Here is a 21,795-nt window from a genome sequence, read left to right as displayed (position 1 = left end):
TCGGTAGAGCACCGTAATACCTTCAATAGGAATCATCCTATCTGTTACAATTCAATTGTCGGGTATATCTTCGTGCGAAATCGGTGTATATATCCCTTGCTTCGCGGCATCGGCTATGGATAGTCACCTCCAAAGGATGGATAGGCCCCCCCCAAAGAATTATCACTTGATCAACATGGCGATTAAGAAGGTATTCGATGGCTCAATGGACGAGGCTGTCGCTCTTGACAATTTGGGGTATGAGCAGGAGTTTGAACGATCGTTCAGTTTGTTGGATATGGTGGGCTTCAGTTTCAGTATTGTGACCTGGTGAGAATTTCCCTCAAGCCGGGCACAAGATTCATCTCTAATATCGAAAAGCTGGACAGCCCTAAGCGGCGTCTTCATCATTGGTATCCAGGCAGGTGGTCCGCCTGTCATTATTTTTGGCTGGATTGGAGTCTGCTCGGTCACAATGCTCATTGCGCTGGCAATGGCTGAGATGTGTTCGCGCTGGCCAGTGGCAGGAGGCCAATACTCGTGGGTAGCCATGCTAGCACCGCCTCGCGTTTCCCGACAGCTGTCATATATCACTGGATGGTTTATGCTGGCCGGTTCGTAGCTGTCGATGATTGGTAAATACCTGCTAATGTGCTCGCCAGGACTTATCGCCATGGGCGCGGTCAACAATTCCTTGGGATCGAATTATATCCTAGGCCAAGTCAACCTAGTCTTCCCGGACTTTGTGATCGAGAGGTGGCACACCGTCCTCGTTGCCTGGGCCGTCGGGTTATTTTCTCTCGCTATCAATATACTTACACCGCATGCTCTGCATAGTCTGTCCCGCTACATCTTGGTGTGGAACATCGTCTCGTTCATCATTGTGATCACCACTCTGTTAGCAACCAGCCACCAGAAGCAAGACACATACTTTGTGTTCCATGAGTTTCGCAATATGACCGGCTTTGGGGCTTCGATGGCTACTATTATTGGGATTCTACAAAGCTTCTTCGGCATGTGTTGCTACGACGCACCAAGTCATATGACAGAAGAGATGACCCACGCTAGTCGAGATGCACCCAAGGCAATCATCATGTCGGTTATCATGGGGGCTGTGACTGGACTACTCTTCCTCCTGACATTGTGCTTTTGCATGGGTGACATCGAAGCAACAGCTAATTCAAGCACCGGAGTACCCGTCATCCAGATCTTTTACGACTCAACCCAAAGCACAGCTGGGACCTGCATTATGGCGAGTATGATCACGGTCATCATCATGGTTTCGTCTCTCGGTCTCGTCGCCGAAGGATCACGATCAGTATATGCCTTTTCGCGAGACCGTGGGCTTCCATTGTCGGGCTTATGGTCTCAAGTCGAGCCGAGGAAGAAGATACCTATCTACGCCATTTTTCTCACTGTGGGAGTGCAGCTAGGTCTGAATGCGATATACTTCGGTACGGAAACGGGGTTTGCAACGGTGATTTCGATAGCTACCACAGGTTTCTGTACGTGGACATATTCGAATCCATAACTCTGAGTCTCTAACAGCTAATATGAATCCAATTTAGATGTCTCCTACAGTCTCGTCCTGTTTTCTAGACTACTCGGCTATTTCTTTCATCGCCAATCCCCATCATTCGGTGGACCATATTCATTGCCACTTCCAGTGTCACTCGGGTTCAGTGCAATTGGACTATTATTTCTACTATTCGCTTCTATTACATTCAATTTCCCCTCCGATGCTCCGGTCACCTCCGAATCGATGAATTATACTAGTGCGGCTGTCGGGCTATTGACATTGCTCGGCGTTGTGACCTGGTTTACGACTGCAACAACCCATTTTTCTGGGCCTTCGGGTATCAAACATTTAGTCGTCGACGGCATAGAAAATCCACCTATGATACAGTCCATGGATAATCTTGGTCCCGGGACAAACAAGGGGTGCTGATATTAAGATATTCTTCATGGATCAGAAGTTAGAATACAAGAACTTGTTCTATAGAACTACAGGTATAAATTCACGATCATAATTCATTCTCGTTGAAATTCGTAGGCTATCCAAATTATACAATAGCCCATGATTAGCCCAATGCAAAACAAAACACAAATCGTAGCCGCAACAAGTAGGGGAATATGATTTTAAAATCCAAACATGACAGTAAGATGGATTGGTGCCAATCACCAAGTCAAGCACTCGAAAAGCCCAAAGAACAACATCTACCACTCAAGAGGCTCGTTCTTCACATCGCCACGGTTGGTCTTGGGAACTGGAGCAGCCTCGACCATAGTCGCGCCGCGGCGGTCACGGCGAAGGTAAGCACTGCCATCCAGCCAAGGGGTCTCGAGGGTGCGCTTGGTCTCGAAATTGCGGATCTTAGACTCCATCTGGAGAGTAAGACCGATATCATCGAGGCCGTTGACAAGGCAGTGCTTGCGGAATTCTTCGACCTCAAAGGAGGTGATCTTGTTACCCTGAGCATCCTTGATCTCCTGGTTGACAAGGTCAACCTCGACCTCACGGCCGGCGCGGGCCTCATCGGTGATCTTCCGCAGAGCAACCTCATCAGAGACGACGACAGGCAGCATGCCGTTCTTGAAGGTGTTGTTGAAGAAGATGTCGGCGAAGGAGGGGGCGATGATACACTTGATACCGAAGTCTAGCAGGGCCCAGGGGGCATGCTCACGGGAGCTACCGCAGCCGAAGTTGGGGCCGGTAACAACCAGAATCTTGGAGTCGCGGTAAATGCCCTGGTTCAGGACGAAATCTGGGTTCTCCTTGTCGTCGGTGTAGCGGAGCTCATAGAACAGCGCGCTGCCGAGACCAGTGCGCTTGATAGTCTTGAGGAATTGCTTGGGGATGATGGCATCGGTGTCGACGTTGGCGCGATCTAAAGGAGCGGCGATACCCTTCAGAGTGGTGAAGGGGGAAGACCGGTGCTCTTGCCACCACCGCTGGCAGGGGCAGAAGAGTTGGCGTGGGGCTCATTGTCGGCAGGGAAGTCCAGGACGCGGTCAAGTTCATCCTCGGTCTCGGGGGATGCGAACTTGGGCTGCTGAACATCAACCTTGGGTGAGGCCTTGCCGAGGACGGGGCTGGCGACGACGTGTTCACGAACATCAGCGAGCTTGCCGACAATGGCAGCGGTGGCAGCCATAGCGGGGGACATGAGATGGGTACGGCCCTGGGCACCCTGGCGACCCTCGAAGTTACGGTTGGAGGTACTAGCACAGCGCTCCTTGGGAGATAGAATATCTGGGTTCATACCCAGGCACATGGAGCAGCCAGCCTCACGCCATTCGAAACCAGCATCAGTGAAGATCTTGTCAAGACCTTCAGACTCAGCCTGCTCCTTGACAAGACCAGATCCAGGGACGATCATAGCGCGCTTGATGTTGGATGCAATTTTACGGCCCTTGACTACCTTAGCTGCGGCACGCAGATCCTCGATACGGGCGTTTGTGCAAGATCCAATGAAGACCTTATCAACCACAACATCCTTCATGGGTGTACCAGCGACGAGACCCATATACTCGAGAGCCCGCTTGCAAGAGGCCTTGCGGTTCTCGTCTTCGAAATCATCGGGGCCAGGGACAACGCCGGTGATGGGGACCACGTCCTGGGGAGAGGTACCCCATGAGATGGTAGGAATGATATCCTTGCCATCAATGAAGACCTCGCTATCGTACTTGGCTCCAGCGTCCGACTTCAGGCTGGACCAGTAGCTGGTGGCCTTGTTCCACTCTGCGCTACCGTACTTGGGAGCGAGAGGACGGCCCTTGAGGTATTCGAAAGTGATCTCGTCGGGTGCAATCATACCGGCACGCGCACCACCCTCAATGGACATGTTGCACATTGACATACGGGCCTCCATGCTCAGTCCACGGATGACGGATCCGCAGAATTCAATAACAGCACCATTACCACCAGCAGTGCCGATGACACCGATGATGTGAAGAACCACGTCCTTGCTAGTGACGCCAGCGGGAAGCTCGCCATCAACCTGGATGCGCATGTTCTTGCTGCGACGGGTAATGAGTGTCTGGGTTGCGAGGACGTGCTCGACTTCACTAGTTCCGATACCGAATGCAAGAGCACCGAAAGCACCGTGTGTGGAGGTGTGGCTGTCACCACAGACGACAGTTGTGCCAGGCAGAGTGAAACCCTGCTCCGGTCCGATGATGTGGACAATACCCTGACGCTTGTCACCCATACCGAAATAGGTGAGGCCGAAGTCCTTCACGTTCTCCTCCAGGGTTGTGCATTGGAGACGCGAATCATTCTCCTTAATGAAATCCGCGGCATTCTTGAAATTCTTTCGTGAGGTGGTGGGGATGTTCTATGCGATAAAAACAGGTCAATTAGTCGTAGGCTGCCAATGTATTTGAGATTCAACATACGTGATCAACTGTAGCCAGAGTGCAGTCCGGCCGGCGGACTGTTCGGCTGGCGTTCTTGAGACCCTCGAAGGCCTGTGGGGAGGTGACCTCGTGAACGAGGTGTCGGTCAATATAAATCAAGCAAGTACCATCTTCTTGCTCGTTGACGATGTGGTCTTGAAAGACCTTGTCATACAAGGTCTTGGGTTTTGACTCGGCGGAAGGCATAGTGGGGGTAGAAAGTAGCTGGAAAGAGAGGATATGAGAGTACAAGATTGAGTATGAGAGAAAGGAGGGGATAATAGGTAAATGCTCCGGCGGAGAGTAATATGAAGGTAAGTACCGAGATCTGAGGGAGCTGGAGTGGCAATGCCTGTTATATTTTTCTGCCCTGTAGCATCCGCGATGTCGCTGGGAAGCTTCTCGAGGGGCAGGGCCGATCTCGGCCGGTCAGCGGCGAATATTCAGAATTTTATTGGCCGTGGTGGTGACACAGCCGGCGGCCGATATCGGTCGGCGCCAAACGATCCAAAAATGGGAAGGCGGTTATTGACGCTTTTTGACGGAGCCCGCAGGAGTCCCGTAGACCGCTCCGGACCAAAGTAATGGAAACGCGTTGATTGGCCGTACCTTCCAAGGTTCCGCCTCCGATCGGCCCGCCCTGTTTTGACTCAACGCCTGGATGCTTAGCATATGCCCTGTGGCTCTGTGTGTACACGTTGTGCACATAAAACCCTGAAGTGGATATGCAGCATATGGGAACCTCAATACACCATGTTGTATATCATAGTCAGCCTTTGAGATTCAGATGTTCACGGCAAAAACTGTCAAATTTTGAACTCGTTCCATGGTCTAAAAAAATTCGATCTATCCAAGTCATATACCAAAACGCCAATGCCCGTATCTTTAAAGCAGAATTTCATGAAGTGTAGGAAGAGAGCAGGGAGCCCTCGTGGACTACCGAGGCAAAGAGCCCAGATCGACCACGATCCTCTTTCCCGACACTGAACCACTCCGCAACGTCTCGAGTGCCGCATTAATACCCTCCAACCCACCCTCTGCATGAACAATCTCCGGTAATGTGAGATTCGTTGATTGCAGAAGATCTTCCAACCAGCACACCATAGCTTCACCCACGGCAGGAGCTGTATGGAAGAGCTTAATAGGCACCGTGTGATATCGTATCCCCGTGTTCTTCTCTTTAGGCAGACCGCTTAATCCAAGGAGATGGGCGTGGCCATCAGGATTAAGAGCCTTTTCAAGCTGTGTTGCTGTCTCCCTTCCGACTATATCAATGGCATATCGTAGCTTGCCTTCGGTGACACCGCGGATAATTTCCACTGCACGATCAGGGTCATGTCGATCGACTAGCAAATCTGCCCCGGACTGCACAAGTTTGGCACCGTGCCGTGCTGCGTCAGCTACGCAAATCACGCGTAGACCGGCGAGCTTAGCCAGTTGAATCGTTATCAGACCAGTAGTTGTTGAGGCTGTGGTATGAATGTCAGTGATCAGATCATGGTATTGGAAGCACCGGTTGCCTTACCTCCCCAGATAGCAACCCAGTCTCCACGTTGAGGTTTTTCTGAGTCCAATAATGACGCGAAGCATTCTTCATGTATATCGGCGGGTATATCGTTTTTGTCGAGCTTTTTGATAATATTGGGCAAATTGGGACCGGGAACTTGTGTGATAAGGGAGAAGTCTAGTCCAAACGAGACACCCAAAGCCAACGCAGCAGCGACGAAGGCCACGCCGACAGATGCGGAAGCGTGTATAGATGTTGAAGACGGAATTCGGGCAGCATTGAAATCGGTGGCAATGGCGTATTCTTGGAATGCTGCTTTCCTAATGTCCCGGTAATCTGTTGAAGGGACCAGCACAACGTCACCTACACGAAGCCGTGACGATCCCTTGGGGACTTGTAGTACAAGTCCGGCTAAATCGCGCCCGTTGATCCATGGCAGGCTGGGGATACCAAAGTTGAAGGCCCTAATATAATTCATCAATCAGTCATCGACTATCATTTGGGAATGCTGATCTTCAACGGAACAATGATACTTACGGTCCCTTCCAGTCAACAGGGTTGAGGCCGATTGCAAGGACCTGTGAATCCATAGTCAACATCTCGTGTCATACACGATCCAATCCGCACCGCGTGTCATACCTTGACAAGAATCTCTCCGTCATGCAAAACAGAAGGAATAGCATGGTCGTCTACCAATGCATACTGTTCACGGGCCCCCTTGAGAAGCAAGACTCTTTGTTTTGACTCCTCAGACCGCGGTGATGGGGGTTCACTCTCAGATCTTGACTCATTAGAATAATCTGAGATAGACTCCGAAAACAAGTTTTGGTGGAAGGTGGTCGGGGTCTTCTGGAACTCTTCGAGTTGGAGGCAAGTAGAAGTGGTGGACATGATGCTGGGTAGTAATGGCATGACTTGGAAGGTAGATCACAGAATGTCGAACCAACTATTAGGCTCTATCTATATTGCCCTTGGTCTTAACTTATACGAGCTCTCGGGCGAGAAGATAAAGCCAAAGCACGCCTCATTTAAGGGCGCGGGGCAGTGATACCAAATCCATCCCATAAGCACGTATATAGGGTTGGAGTACCTCCACTCAATGCTTGGCTCTGGGGCTTCCTAGCACGATCAGTGGTATAATTTCGTCTCACATTTGCGCAATGAGAGCCTTTCCGTACTTCCGAGACCTCTTCGTAGTCGTTATCCATTGCTCATGGCGGGGCATAAATGGCGTGATGAACTGGAAGGCCGAGGGTCGATCAATCTTATATTTGCCTGAAGATGAGAGACCATGAGAACTGGAATTGTCAAAGCGAGCTGGTAGAGACCTGACAGCATATACAAAATCTCTCAATAGAGATCGAGTATTTCTCTACCCTTCTAAGTATAAAAACGTCAAAATGTTGAATCTCAAATCTCAAGATTTCTTGAGTTCTCCAAACTGATGTGATCGCGGGACGTGATGACGACTTGCAACTCCTAGCCCTAACAGGATTTCAACACCCCGGGCCTGAATCGCGAATATCTGGGGGTCAGATCTGGAAATAATACTCCGTCAAATGTATGGAGTAATTGGTTTCATTTGAATTATTAATCTGTTTGGATTTTTCAGCATCGTATATTGTGTAGAAACATATCCGTAATCCCCGTCAGGTTTGCTGTGGTAACACAAAAGACATCTTTTTATAGTCATTGGTACAATATGAGCCCGGGTGTCACTTGAATTCCAGGTTTACTCCCACTCTACTCCTTATAGTGTGTAGAATACATGTGTTGTATGTATCCGAAAAGGGCTGGCATTTGAGACCTCTTTCCGCTTTAGTGCTCCCCTCTTGCCGCTTTTTGATCGCCAAGTAAAATAGAGCACGTCCCTGAGGGTACCTTCTAATCTTCCCCGGTCGGAACGTCCACAGGCCGATCACGGGTGGTCACATAATCAAATGCTTTCCAAGGTAGTCCAGGTGCTCACTGGGCATCACTTGACAATCACCCAAGCGGCCAGGTTAAGATACATCAATAAAGTGCTGCACGGTAGCCCTTCTCCATTTACATCTCGTCCCATCAAAAGAGAACTGGCGCCGCTAGTATGACTGAGCATCCTAGCATTCTCGTTCCTATTCAAGTCAGAAACACACAGGGGGCCTATTCACTAAGATTGTGACTTTCAGATCCAGCCATGTTTCTAGGAATCCTCCCGGAAGCGGAAGGCTTTGTTTGCTGGCCCGGTAACTAATAATCAGGGTTTGGACTATCTAAACGAGATACGAAGATATAGCACCCTGCCTTATAGCAACCTCATAAACTCAGATCAACTCAGAGCATTAGTACTTAGCAGTTGACGACTACGAATCACTTATCTCGCAAATGAGGACACAAGCCAAAGGCTGCTCTGCTTTCTCGTCCTTGCTAAGTAGCTTTTAAGTCGAAAACAACCCTTCACATATAGAATCTGAACAGCTCATTCGGGCCTATGGCGCGCCCTCGGGGTTTAACTATGCTCTATTGCCAGGGTTCCCAGCTCTACTGTTTAAGCTACACATAGCTCTCAATTCTAGGAGCTTGAAACAGCTTCCTTAAACTTCTGTCTAAGTTAATGTAGTGCAGGACGATATACAATAACCTTTGGGGTTCGAAGGCTGTGAATGTCATCACAGCCGTCCTGGCTCTACCAGAGAAGAACAATGGCCCCGGCAAATGAAGCGAGTGGTTAGCTGTGGCTGAGATCAAAGAGGTCAGGGGCGCCTAAGCTGGTGCTCTATGGAGGTTTCTCCCTGTGCATTGAATATGGATACATACCTATGTACTAATAGAAGGGTTTGTTATGTGGGGTTGAACGGCTCGGCCCGCGCATCAAGGTATAGGACGATGTTCTGGACTTAACTAAGTTGAGCCTGGGTACCGCACATCCAGGGGTTTCACTATGTGCACGTACGAGCTGATGGCGCGTGTAGAATATGCAAAGGCGGGAGATTCCGGCAGCTTCGCTAGCCCGAGTTGCGAGTTGGAAAATAGCCGCCGGTGATCTTCTTACAAGGCTTTTCTGTGCATTGAATCGATTTTGGAGTGCCTTCGCTGGGTTCCTTTTTCAGAATATGTTCCAGTATACAGGAAATAAGACGACGAAGAGTAGTAGTTCACTGCTCGGAGCTTTCATCCACGTGAAAGGCATTTCCTCAAAAATAAGATCAAAAGCGCTGGCAAATTCGAAGCTAGGTCAAAGGGCGTGAAAAGCGGTAGAAGGGCCCCCACTACTGATGAGAAGACCAAAGAAGGCATACGCATGATCGAGAATATGAATTACACGTGTTAATCTATGCAAGAACACACAGTATATCTGGGGAAATGTTTCATCTTTTTCGCATTGGGCCTGTAGGTTTAACACCTGATCATTATATCCAGCGGCTCTCGTAGCTCTTTTCTGGGCTCCATAACCATGACACAGCTTCTTGAAGAGCAGAACTACCCCAGAAATGAGAGCAAGGGCATACTCTCAACGAACTAACGTTCACGGTGTAAACGACCCTACAGGGGCTAATCCATTCTCAGTATAGTCTGCAATGAGTAATCATTGCGAATCAATCCACACGTGATTGACCCTAATGATCCCTAGCCCATGCTGACATCTACTCAGTGAGCCTGAGCTACCTGCCCAGGAGCTCATAAAAGCGGCGGCAGATAGAGATCCCCACCCAGGAAACTCCGGTGTGTATAGAGTCTATACTATAGACGGCCATGTACAAATCTATAGTTCGGATATCTCCATCCATGCATATGCTCGAGAGCTATGTGATAATTATCCTCATTGGCGTCTTCTTCGTTAGGTCTGAGAAAGCTGTTTTCCAATTTGGGGTATTTACCTGCAGGATTTGTGCCGCCTCCTGCAAGCTCCGTGCGAGCACGTAATTCCACCACAGAACGACAACATTGATTGGAGTGTAAAGACTAAATCTCTTTGAAGCTAGACAGCGGGGCTAGATCAAGATAACATAATATTTCCTTGCCGACATTAGCATCGTGCGGGACGAGTTGAGGCAGTACAGCCGACATCTTTGATATGAAGTATAAATCTCGCGCAAGGGGGCTGCGGTTATAAACTACCGCAACGCCTCTTAAAATAATTTGATTACTCGATTGTCCCTTTCACTTCGTTATGACATACCCCGAAAAAGATGTTGCGCCGAGTGATGAGGTGGACAGCGCAGGTTCTTTCAACTCGCCGGTAGGCGGGCCACATAAAGGTGAGCTTGGAATACTGTTCTTGTTTGCCGTCAGTGGAACTGACCGTGGCCCTGAAAGTCAAATGGTACCGTTCGACGTTCTACAATGCCTTTATCCTCGGTCTCTGCAACTTCCTCGCTCCCGGGATTTGGGGCGCCATGAACTCTTTGGGTGGAGGAGGCGAAGAGGAGCCCTATCTCGTTAACGCAGCGAACGCCTTGACCTTTGGACTTATGGTGGTCTCTTGCTTCTTTAGTAGTGTTATCGTGCGCTTTATCGGAATCAAATGGACCCTCATCGTGGGAACGATGGGATTCGCACCATACGCAGCAGGACTGTACACAAACAACCGATTTGGTCAAGAATGGCTGGTTATCTTGGGCGCCGCTCTTTGCGGTATCTCGGCAGGTATCTTTTGGATGGCAGAGGCAGCAATTGCGCTCTCATATCCTGAACCGTACAACCAAGGACGCTTCTTGGGATTCTGGCTCAGCTTTCGTGTTGGAGGTCAAATTCTCGGCGGTGCCATCAGTCTGGGCATCAATGCCCATCGGTCAACCACAGGCTCTATTTCATATACTGTCTACCTGATTTTCATTGCACTTCAAGCTCTTGGCCCCTTCGCTGGTCTGCTTTTAAGCAATCCATCTCAGGTACAGCGAAAAGATGGTATCCCAGTTCAACTTCAGGTGACGAACAGCATCGGTTACGAGCTTAAGAGCATGTCAAAACTTTGGATTAGTCGCAAGTTTCTGTTCATCGTCCCACTCATTTGCCAGGCTGTTTATACAGAGGCTGTGATGTTCTCGTACGAGGGATTGTGGTTCTCGGTACGGGCCAGAGCTCTTGGGTCATTCCTTTCCGGTGTGATCGCCTTGATCATTGGCAACCTTCTAGGAGCCTTCCTTGACACCAAGCGTATATCCTTGAAAAAGAGGAGTCGATACGCATTTTTCCTCGTCGTCGGGTGGCAAGGCATGTGCTGGATCTGGGCTTCAGTGGTGACAACGGAATTCAACAAGACAAAGCCGATATATGACTGGAATGACCCAGGTTTCGGGAAAGCCTTCACACTCTTTTTGTTCTGGGTTGCTGGATTCCAGCTCAACTATATGTATCTGTAAGCTGATTCTTGATGCGTGACAGCCTAGGAACCTTGCTAACTCTGGTTAGGTTTTTCTTGGTGGGCAACCTAGCGGATAATCAAGAGGAGGTCGTCCGAATTGCGGGCCTGTTGCGTGGGACTGAATCCGCCGCTCAGTGTGTCAGCGTAAGTACTCCTATGATTGCAATTCTGTGCAACGTGAATACTAACGAGATGTCTCCAGTATGGTCTAAGTAGTGTGAACATCATGGCCGCGGTGGGTAGTATATACCTCAACTTTGGCTTGTGGGCCATCGCGATCATTCCGGCCTGGCTCATTGTCAAGCAGGTCGGAGAAGCCTTTGGAGATAAAAAGATCGCGAGAGAGACTCCCGGTTTGCGCGAGGCCACGGACCACGAGTAAGTGGCTGGAGCAATGAACCAAACTGGTACAATTCCCCAAAAAGGTTGATGCGGCACAAGGGTATTGAATTTAGAATTTTGGGTGCATCCCCGTGTCCGTTCTGTTAATATATACATTGAAAATATGATGCTTCTATGATTAGCCTGTTCTCAGGACTCCTGCAACCCAACGCGCTTTTGAAACTATGCGATAAAACCGAATTCCCGGTTATCATGGTGGAACACAAGCAACGCGAGGCGATGTCGGACAAACAGGCCGAGAATTCCACAGGCAGTTTGTATTGCAACCATGTGCCACGCCAGTTGGTCTTCTCGCATTGGACCCATCCACACCAGCCAAAGATTCAAGATAGTGAGATTGCTCGATTCAGTAATTTGACCATTCTTGTCTTCGGTGATTCGTACCAGTTTCAATGCGTGTAATAAGCGCAGTGCGGTGTCGATCAGAGGCGATGGGGGGCTCGTCCATTCAGTGACAGAAGCGTCCAGCAATCCAGTAGAAGCGCTGAACTTTGGCAATCGATGACGAGGGCAAGGAATAAGCTTGAAGAGCTGGGGGGTTGAGTACAGGAAATTGAAGATCTGCGGAATGAATAGTAACAGCAGGGTTTTGCTGAAATGCCCCAGGATACCAACCACGGCAAACACCATTCCTGCGAAATAGCAGTATGTATCGCCCACGAACACCTTTGATGGATACCAATTGTGGCATAGAAGGGCTGCGGATACACCAATGAATGGAAGCAGGAAGTATATCGACAACAAGTGCGAGTCGGTGGCAGGGTGCGGGTATGGTGTCATAGGTGCAAGGTAGAGAGCATCATTAAATAGCAATTGGATTGCAATTACCAGTGACTGAGCAACCTCGATACCATTGATACCTGCCAACATATTGATCGCATTTGGACAGAAGATTGCCACCGCTGCCATGTACATGTAATACAGCCACCCAAGATCAACAACATCACCTAGGTAGCGTTGCAGCGGCACCGGCACGACGACTTGGGTGACGCCAAAGTCGACAAAGTACACGATGAGCATGGGGATTGCAGAGAAAGCAGGGATCAAGACTTTGTGTCGCCAGCGAATATCGAATAGGTCATCACCGATCCCGAGAATCACGACGGATTGCAAAGACAAAAGGCCAGAGAGGTAAGAGGCAAGCTGTTCAATTGCACGTTAGCTCGAGGCATCCTGCAGTGAATATTAAAATTGACTGACCTTTCCATGCGGAAATCGATGGAGAAATCGGCCGTTTTCAATATGTTGCGATTCAATCACAACGTCACGGTTTCCGCCGCCCGACGTGGCTGCAACGATATCCTTGTAGAAGGCAAACGGAATGAACATAATGAGAGACATCAGGTACACTACTGCGCAGACTGCACCCATAGTCTCAGGACTAGATCAAAATATTAGTTCATGTTATGATCTGAAGTTCGATAGCCATATACAGACATTTCGGGCCGACTAGGCTTTGCCATGTCTTTGCCCTTAAGTCCTGCTTTCAGAAACACAGGCCCGAGCCATCTGATGAGGCTAAACGCCACCGCAAATGCTATGCCACATAGCGCAGTTGAAGCAATCAAAGGTGCACCATCGCCTTGGAACGTGGCATTGAGTATTGCTAAACCGGCCCCCACGAGGGCTAGTAGACGCCAAGTCTCCTTGCGGGTGAGGGTGCTTGAGGCATACATGACGGACATATGACCGAGATAGTAGGAAAATGTCCCCTCTGCTACACACGAATATCCGCAAGGAATTGACCTATGCAACAAGAGAAAATGTCCACCTCAGCGACGCGCAATCTGTCTTCATTCTTGAGATGTTCGATAAGCTTATCGTGTTCTGCCAGATTTACATGACCGCTTATCCTGGCGGTGAGATGATATCCCGTGATGCTTGCAACCAAGAAAGGTAAAAGGCGACGTCAACCATCTGTTACATACCTCATGCGTGCAGATGCATAAAATTAAAATCCTCATTGGCCCAGCTATCTAATTTGTCAATCTCATAGCCCAGTCCGTTTCGATGGGAGCAGTGGAGCGCCCCGAGATAACGGCCGGATTTGCCGATTTCGACGCCGGCCATCGGGATCTTGTCGCTGTCACCAGATTTAACTTCTATGGCAATCGTATTGTCACCGCTTCTTCTGATCACCGCATGAAAGTTTGGGATCTCAAGGATGGCCAATGGCAACTGATAGACACCTGGCGCGCGCACGATGCTGAGATTCGCGATGTAGGTCCCCAAACAAGCTAGGGCGCCATTCCGCCTTTGCGGCTCATGTACTAAACTACTATTTCAGGCCACATGGAATGGTCCTTTCACAGGCCAGCATATTGGCAGTGTTGGAGAGGACATGAAGTTGAAAATTTGGCAAGAAGATGTAACCCAGCCACCAAACTCAGGACGGCGTTTCAGGTCAATCTTTCGTATGACCGCACCACAAAGGCATCCATTTGTATCACTTGACTTTCGCAACATTGACCTGGAGTCATGGCTGGCCGTGATAACACGTGATGGCTACCTCATGATCATGGAGCCTGTCAGCCCCGATAGCCTTGCAGATTGGCAGACTGTTGACCAGTTCCGAGTTTGCACCGCCCCCGAACGCGGAGAGGAAACAAGCTTCAAAGTCCAGTTCCATCATGACCCTGCCGACATTACCCACACTATTTTGCCGGATTCCGATCGGAAGAGCTTGTCGCTAATTGTGGCTGCCATGGATACTGTCAAGGTCTATCGCACTGACGCAAACCGACGATTCTACCATGCAATTGAACTGAATGGGCACAGTGGACTTGTGAGAGACATATCCTGGGCCAACGGCTCTGTGCGTGGCTACGATCTCATCGCAAGCGGTGGCAAGGATGGTTTTGTCCGTATCTATGAAGTGTACACAATGCCAGCTGGCCAAGCACTACAGACTAACGGCCGGAAGACGGAACGTCGCATGCAATCGCAGTCCCAGTCCCAGTCGCAGCCACATTCACCGTCGCTCCGAGCGACATCGCAATCCGGGATCGGCTCTGCTCTAGCAAGCCGTGTACCTGCATCGGTGACTGATCGGCAAGCCAATGGAGATTCACAATTTCGGCACTCGTTCAAACAGGTGGCTTGTATTGACACTAAACACCTCGATGTGTGGCAGGTTCAATTCTCGTTTTCTGGTGGGTCTCTCTTTCGCTTTTCTTCAATTCCAAGTTTCTGACACTAATGCCCTGCTAGGTGACTGCTTGATTTCCTCTGGAGATGATGGGACAGTTCGGTTCTGGAAAAGATCTTTGTCTGGGGAATGGCTCGAGTTCGCCGAAACGGACATGGCTTCTCAGTGATCTTCTCCCAAGCACTGTAAACCCACATTGGAAATTTTTGAAGAGAATTCCCGTTACTTGTCTCTTTCTATCCTTCTTCCTTCACAATAAATGATACCCTTTACATTTGATTTTTGCATACTCCTGTCATCTCTGGTATTATTGACGCTAATTAGTTGAATTCAAGGTTGATCCTTTCGTCTTGGACTATCTTCATTGTACATTGTACAAGGAAAGAGCGATGGATAGTGATACCGTAATTGGTCACTTGACTTCCTTCTCGAGCCGACCACTCTCGGCCTTTTACCCTTCTATCCTCCACCTATAACCCTCCACTATCTATATTCATTGTTAGTACCATGGCTGTCGGTCCGACCATTGGCACTGGTCTTTTCATCGGCGCCGGCCAAGCACTCGCGGTTGGCGGACCTGCCTCGCTGCTCCTGTCGTATATAATCCTATCCATTCTGACCATTGCCATGACCACAAGCGTGGCTGAGGTATCCACGCACATGCCATCGCAACACGGAACACTCGTTACCAATGGCTACCTGTATATGTCAAGCAGTCTGGCATTTGCTTCAGCATACCTCCGCTGGTACACTCTTGCTTTGTTCGTCCCATACGAAATTACATCGGCGATGGTCAACCTTGGCCTGTGGAAACCAGGCTCCGCCGTCGCAGTCAGATTAGGTATCATCACGATCATCGTTGTTGGGTTCAATTTCCTGCCGGAAAGACTATTCAAAAGCTCCGAGCGATTGTTCACTGCGATCAAGATTGGCACAATGGCAACCCTCTTCGTCCTCTCCCTAGCCCTGGGTCTTGGAGGTGTGGATGCGCAACCACCATGGGGGTTCAAATACTGGAAGCATCCAGGTGCCATGAACGAGTATCTAGTCCGAGGTAAATGGGGACGAGTCTTAGCTTTCTTTCAATGCCTACTCGATGGCTCCATTGCTTTCACATTTGCCCCGGAGCTGATTGTGCACCGAGCGGAATTTCCAGCATCCCTTGTGCCAGCGTCACTTGGCGAAACGGCGATGATAAGCGCTGGGATCCCAGGCAGAGTCACGTCCGATGTTGCACAAACCGCGTTTCCGTATATCGTGAGCTCCTTGGCCATGGGTGTGATGGCTCCTTTCAATGACACTCGTCTGACAAACAACGGAACGGGCTCCGGGTTTTCTCCTTACCTGATCGGTCTCAAAAATGCAAATATTCAAATTGTACCTACAATTGCGACGGTCGCAATCCTGCTCTCTGCGGTGGCTTCTGGGCGATCCTTTTTGTATCTGTCCTCTCGCACACTATGTGCAATGTCGGAACTCGGTCATGCGCCCTCTGTATTTTCTATTCGCAACCGCTGGAACGTCCCATATTTGGCTGTTGTAGCATCTGCCGTATTCTCCTCTCTTGCCTTTGCTTCAGTGAAGGTGTCGAGTACAATCATGAACACCTATCTCCTTCGCCTCGTCACAAGCGCCGGCTTCATTTCCTCGCTGGTATCATGTGTCGTCTATCGTCACTTTGATCGACGGCTCATAATGAATGGAATTGCCAGGCGACACAGTTTCGCGTTCCAGCCGTTTGGCACATATTTCGGATTGGTCATCAGTACTATACTGCTGTTGGGCGGCGGGTTGTGGGCAGGACCCAGGGGAAATCTGATTGGGTCCCGAAGCGCCAGACTGATTGTCTCATACATCAACATCGTTGTTTTCATCCTGCTGTTCTTGGTTCATCGATTCCAAGACTTTGTGCCCGTTGTCGAAGTGGAAAGACATGTCGATATGGCTGGACGCAGACATGGTGACCGCGAGGGACCAAAGGAACCTCGGACACAGAAGACGTACCCGCCTCGGGCGAAACTCGACGCAATCCCAGAGGGTTCCGGGGCATTTGAGTTGCGACTCAGCCAAACCATGTTCACCGAGCCTTGAGTGTACCGGATAACACGCCGATGAAAATTGCTGCGAGAATTCCAATGGAATGGTATAGAAGTAGAATCGGCATGTCTGCGATCCTTGTGTATTATTCATTCGTTGTCGTTCGTTTGTAGTTCAATTGTGTTTCTTGTTTAATATCATTTCCACATACGCAATACAAAAATGCATGGGGTGTATTAAGTAAGGCCCAGAGCTACTATATATAGTCCCCGAAAGAAAAGAGAATTGAGTACTAACGTATTCCCGTACTCCATACGGGAGTCAATAGAATACAATACCGAAACCGGACAATTTGAACGTTTTATTTTTTTCCCTCCTTTGTAGTGGCAAATGGCGCCAAATCACAAGTCATATCGGAATCCTACAAGCGCCCCCCTTTACCACTTCGGAATCCCCGAACATCCTTCTTTTCCTTTCTATTCCCGTTTTCATGTTTTATATATCCTTGTCGTACAAGAGCAGATGACTTTTGCCCCTCTTTGAACCATATTCCTCCCATCTCCTCCGGTCTCTCCCAAGCATTTTTCACCCGTTTTTCCCCATGTTACTTTTCTACTATGCCTCTTCATACTTCCTTTATACTTCCTCATTCTGCCTGGAATACTTCGGCTAATATCAAATCCCCGCCATTTCCGCCTCTAATACTCTCCGTAGGTAGCCCATATCGCCTGTTCTTTGCATTCTCACGGATTTCTTTCCCGAGCCGAGTCCGTAGGATTTCCTTTGTCCTCCCTCATGAAAATCCCTGCCTCCTAAAAAGTTGAGAGGACAAGCAAATCACAACCCCAGGGGGTTCCCGGCATATTCAAGACCCGTACCATTTTTGGGAGGGGGACGGGGGATCTTGCTCACTTTGATAGCGTCATCTCGATTTACTGCATGAACAAGCCTGGCTCTATATAGCCCAGTGGAAGGGCCAATAGGACTCTCGATTCATTTTGGACTGAGGGTATAGCTATTCCTCATTCTTTTTCATATCAGTTTCCTACTCATCCGTCTAGATGCTAACAATCTTGCCAATTGACGGGATGCCTAGGGCATCCAATGACATTCCCGTGACTTTCCCCACTGCATTGAATGACGCTAGTCCTCATTAGGACTGGCGTATTCCAAGGCTGAGAACAGTCGTTTTTTTGCATACAAAAATTACCGTACCGGTAAATCCTGGAATTCAAAAAATTAACAGGAATCTGCTCAGGGTGGTGATTTCTGTTCATAATGAAACAGAAAAAAAAAAAAAAAGAGCCATTGTTTCTTGGGTTCCTCGAAGCCCTTTGGTCCCAAGTCTCAAACCGCGCTAAACTCCCTTCCACTCTCCACGCACTTGGTCTCTATGCCTACCCGGACGGCCCATTCTCTGCCTTAGGCCCCCGTAGCCTCCTCCTTCCTCTGTCTCCAGTTCCTCAAACTCACTCTCTTTTTCCTCTCCTTTCCCCTACCCTCTCTTTTTCGCGCTTTTCTTCCTTTCTTCCTTCCTTTCTCTCCTTCAAATTTTGCGCCAACCTCTTTTAATCTCTTACGATTATCGATTCTTCGACTTCACACCCCCCCTTTCGCTTCCTTCTTGTGACCGCACCGTCTTCAACTTTCCCAACGCGTCCACTATCCAACAAGACGGGATTGGAAGGCTACACGACCACGAGAAAAATTGATATGCGACTTGAACAGTGACAGCTTGGCTACGCCTCTGTCGAGAACACATCATTTTGTCTTCGCCTGAGAGGGGGTTATCTGTCGGCGATGACAGATACCTCCTCCCTCGCCATCACGCACGCCACAACGGATTCCTATCCGGTCCACGCCCACCGCGGGTTCCCTGCCGCCGTCGACGGCGCCGCCTCTGACTCCGGCGCACCCGATGAAGAACCTTACACCATCAAATGCATTTGTTCGTTCGATGAAGATGATGGCAACACGGTCTTCTGCGAAGGGTGCGAGACATGGCAGCACATCCTCTGCTACTACCCAGACAAAAAAGTACCAGATGTGCACAACTGTGTCGACTGTGAGCCACGGCCCCTTGATAATCGTCGTGCCCACGAACGCCAGCGGCTGCGGCGGATCCGAGAGAAAAGCGAGGACGGTGACCGGAAGTCAAGACGATCTGGCCCTAAAACACACAAGAGAAAGTCCAATGATGCTGATGGGAATGCCTTCGGGCATAGACGACATGATTCGGGTTCCCGTGAGCAGCCACCATCCAAGAAAGCAAAGGTGTCTCGTCACCCATCGGCCTCACTCAGTGGTATTTCGGCTCCCCCGGGTTTGTTGACTGAATCACGAAACCGTCGATCCTCCACATCAGTTGCGATGAGCCCAACGGGCATCCCTGGCCCCCCTATTCCCCATTACTCGGACGAATTTCTCTCTCTTTACGACCGCGATGATCAATTTGTTGAATCGAAGACTATTCTCAATTACGGCGTGGACTTTGTCAATGAAATTGTTGCATGGCTGAAGGACCCACAGATCTTGGCGCGGGTTGCCGATGGGATCAGTGTTGAAGACTTCGCCAAACGATCCGAAGAGGCCATGGATCGGTCTCGCTGGCCCTCGTTGACAACAGAAACCATCACAGACTCGACAATTGAGATCGGTGGTAAGCACCCAATCCACAAGATCTTGAAGACGAAAGATCCAATCCAAAAGGATGATGTTGTCGGTGAAATCTTTGGCAAATTAGGCCACGTCAAGGACTACAAAAAGCTCGGCAGCAACCGATGGGAGGAATTGGGGCACGCTATGCCCTTTGTGTTCTTCAATCGGCAGCTAGACTTATACATCGACAGTCGTCAGGAAGGAAACGAGCTCCGTCACGTCAGGCGGTCATGTGATGCCAACGTTTGGTTGAAAATCTACATCACCAATGGGCGACAGTACCATTTTTGTTTTGTCGCCAAAAGAGACATTCCTCCAGGCTCGGAAATTACCACCATGTGGCACTTCGATGAATCTTTCTTTCCCTGCGACACGACAGTAAAAGAGGAGTTCAAGGACAGGGTGGTAGATCCGAAGGACGCCGCTATTTGCATTAGCACCACACTGGCCAACTTCGGCGGTTGTGCTTGTGGAAATCCTCAAACTTGTGTACTCAACAAGCTTGATCGTCGCGCCAAGCCCCCCGGAACCAAACGGGTCAAGGCGAGGCTCAAGGGCAAGGGTAAAAAGTCAAAATCCCTCGGTCTTTCCACTGATATCGGTCGCGGCGGCAGTGAGACCACCAAGCATCCTGACGAGCATGATCCCCCAACCGACGCCAGATCAACTTCTGGTTCCGCGCGTGGTCGACATACTGCCAGTCGCGATCTCAGCCCCACAGCTCAGACAACACTGCCAGAGCTCTCCAGTCGCGAAAGACGTAAAATAGCGGATGCCGAGAAGCAGTTTCAGCAACTAGAGCAGCTGAGAACTGCTAATCCCAAAAGGAAAAAGCGTTCTCTGGGCCCTCCGACAAAATCCACCTCAGCAACAGTCTCGAGCTCCACTCAAACTGATGACGACTTCAAACCCTACCACGAGCCTGGCCCATCCCGGCGATCTGAGCTGGCAGGACAATCGTCCCGGCGTCAAGGCAATTATGTCAACGCTCAGACTGAACTTTACGCTGATGACGTTGAGCGCTCCTTTTTGCGCGCAGAACGTTTGAGGCGAGGATACAGACTTGACATGATCCACCCATCACTTATGCTCAAGATTCGGTGGTGCGCGGGCCATCACAACAAAGAGGACTGGGCTCAGCGCAATGCATGGGAGGCCGGCGACTTCAGTGTCGTGCCATCCGGGGTCCTTCCCTGGTGGTACGGATGGTTTCCTCTCCCAGTCGACGACAGGTCTCATATCGAGTTGCTCAGGGAAGATTCCGACAGAATGGGAATACCTGCTGATCACGGTCCCCTTGCGATGCCCCCTCGGTGGTCTTTCCACCAGTCAAAGTATCCCCAGCCTGAAGTCAAATATCATGGCATTGCGATCAGAGGAATGCATTACGAACCTCCGGCACGACCTCTCCAGGGTGACGTGGATATTCGGAGTCCTGCTCTCCCCCAAAATCCGGAATATTCCTTGTCTGGGTCCAGCAGTGGTCCACTCAAGCCGCAAGTTCCGCCCTATTCTCCATCCATTGCAGCGCATAGCTTTAGAATTCCCGGGGCTGGCAATCGTCGGAATCTGCATGTTTCCATGCCTCCACCAAAGGCCTCGAACATCCCGTCAGCGCTCAGTCCTAGCTCCCTGTCGACAGGAAGTCACGCATCACCTAGTCCTCATGACACAGCTTCCCCAATTTCTCTCACGCCATCTTCTGGCTCTGCACTTGCAGCCACCCCTGCCAAGAAGAAACTCAGTCTGGGTGATTATCTGATTCGGCGTGGTACAATGGCAACCACTCCAACTTCGGAACCAGCTCCTCCCCCAACTCCTGGTCCGCCTCCTGGCGATTCTAGTCTTCGCACCCAACATTTTCTGGCCATCACGACGGTGTTTGGAGATAATCATCAATCTCCCCGCAAAACCGAACCTGGAGGCGACAAGAACGAACCCTCTGACTCTATGGATATCTCTATGGAGGATGCACCAGAGACAACGCCCACCAAAAACCCTTCCATCTCCTCGTAACACGACCATCCGCGTGGTAGTAATGGTGGGCCTGTGATAAAAGGAAAATTCCGCCGTGGATTTAACGTTTCTTACGACCCAAAATTTCTTTTCTCGTGTGATTTTCATTTCGATACCTTACAAGGCGGGCAAAGGCGTTCTCTTCGGGCTTTCAACTTTTCTTCTTCGCCTTCTGTGTCGGCTTCTTTTCTCTTTGTTTTTTTCTCCGGCTTTCGGACTCTGGATGGCGTATGGCGTGGGATTGGTTATTGGTTATGGGAAATACCATTTGGGTCAGGGTCTTTGAGAATTGTGTCTGCCTGAATT

At 49.8% G+C, this 21,795-nt stretch overlaps 8 protein-coding genes across 8 annotated transcripts; 5 read left to right on the top strand and 3 right to left on the bottom strand.

The window, feature by feature from the left end:
• Positions 1 to 175: 175 nt before the first annotated feature.
• Positions 176 to 1,547, top strand: N7500_010190 (putative GABA permease; the record flags this gene model as incomplete). Its single annotated transcript, XM_056681328.1, has 4 exons — positions 176 to 309; positions 361 to 593; positions 642 to 1,484; positions 1,528 to 1,547. 4 exons carry the CDS (start codon positions 176 to 178, stop codon positions 1,545 to 1,547), a joined length of 1,230 nt encoding a protein of 409 aa, XP_056528710.1.
• Positions 1,548 to 2,196: 649 nt separating this feature from the next.
• luA (3-isopropylmalate dehydratase LEU1) lies at positions 2,197 to 4,584 on the bottom strand (the record flags this gene model as incomplete). The annotated part of the gene is made up of 3 exons (XM_056681327.1): positions 2,197 to 2,867; positions 2,912 to 4,316; positions 4,378 to 4,584. 3 exons carry the CDS (start codon positions 4,582 to 4,584, stop codon positions 2,197 to 2,199), a joined length of 2,283 nt encoding a protein of 760 aa, XP_056528709.1.
• Positions 4,585 to 5,313: 729 nt separating this feature from the next.
• Positions 5,314 to 6,775, bottom strand: N7500_010188 (zinc-binding alcohol dehydrogenase family protein; the record flags this gene model as incomplete). Its single annotated transcript, XM_056681326.1, has 4 exons — positions 5,314 to 5,846; positions 5,903 to 6,348; positions 6,422 to 6,462; positions 6,524 to 6,775. The coding sequence occupies 4 exons, from the start codon at positions 6,773 to 6,775 to the stop codon at positions 5,314 to 5,316; spliced, it is 1,272 nt and encodes a 423-aa protein (XP_056528708.1).
• A 3,259-nt stretch (positions 6,776 to 10,034) lies between these two features.
• Positions 10,035 to 11,610, top strand: N7500_010187 (DUF895 domain membrane protein; the record flags this gene model as incomplete). The annotated part of the gene is made up of 4 exons (XM_056681325.1): positions 10,035 to 10,122; positions 10,181 to 11,222; positions 11,276 to 11,372; positions 11,431 to 11,610. 4 exons carry the CDS (start codon positions 10,035 to 10,037, stop codon positions 11,608 to 11,610), a joined length of 1,407 nt encoding a protein of 468 aa, XP_056528707.1.
• Positions 11,611 to 11,792: 182 nt separating this feature from the next.
• On the bottom strand, positions 11,793 to 13,315 carry N7500_010186 (UDP-N-acetylglucosamine--dolichyl-phosphate N-acetylglucosaminephosphotransferase; the record flags this gene model as incomplete). The annotated part of the gene is made up of 3 exons (XM_056681324.1): positions 11,793 to 12,773; positions 12,831 to 13,011; positions 13,068 to 13,315. 3 exons carry the CDS (start codon positions 13,313 to 13,315, stop codon positions 11,793 to 11,795), a joined length of 1,410 nt encoding a protein of 469 aa, XP_056528706.1.
• Positions 13,316 to 13,335: 20 nt separating this feature from the next.
• On the top strand, positions 13,336 to 14,947 carry N7500_010185 (putative nuclear pore protein (SEH1); the record flags this gene model as incomplete). The annotated part of the gene is made up of 4 exons (XM_056681323.1): positions 13,336 to 13,489; positions 13,627 to 13,850; positions 13,918 to 14,782; positions 14,841 to 14,947. The coding sequence occupies 4 exons, from the start codon at positions 13,336 to 13,338 to the stop codon at positions 14,945 to 14,947; spliced, it is 1,350 nt and encodes a 449-aa protein (XP_056528705.1).
• Positions 14,948 to 15,285: 338 nt separating this feature from the next.
• On the top strand, positions 15,286 to 16,869 carry N7500_010184 (putative proline permease; the record flags this gene model as incomplete). The annotated part of the gene is made up of 1 exon (XM_056681322.1): positions 15,286 to 16,869. One exon carries the CDS (start codon positions 15,286 to 15,288, stop codon positions 16,867 to 16,869), a length of 1,584 nt encoding a protein of 527 aa, XP_056528704.1.
• Positions 16,870 to 18,615: 1,746 nt separating this feature from the next.
• Positions 18,616 to 21,489, top strand: N7500_010183 (putative PHD finger and SET domain protein; the record flags this gene model as incomplete). Its single annotated transcript, XM_056681321.1, has 1 exon — positions 18,616 to 21,489. The coding sequence occupies one exon, from the start codon at positions 18,616 to 18,618 to the stop codon at positions 21,487 to 21,489; it is 2,874 nt and encodes a 957-aa protein (XP_056528703.1).
• Between the last annotated feature and the right edge of the window lie 306 nt (positions 21,490 to 21,795).

The sequence above is a fragment of the Penicillium coprophilum genome (assembly GCF_028826855.1).
Source record: "Penicillium coprophilum strain IBT 35676 chromosome Unknown utg000006l_segment0_segment0, whole genome shotgun sequence".
Classification (NCBI taxonomy): domain Eukaryota; kingdom Fungi; phylum Ascomycota; class Eurotiomycetes; order Eurotiales; family Aspergillaceae; genus Penicillium; species Penicillium coprophilum.
Note: the sequence above shows the minus strand (reverse complement) of the source record. Positions and strands in the feature narration are given on the sequence as shown.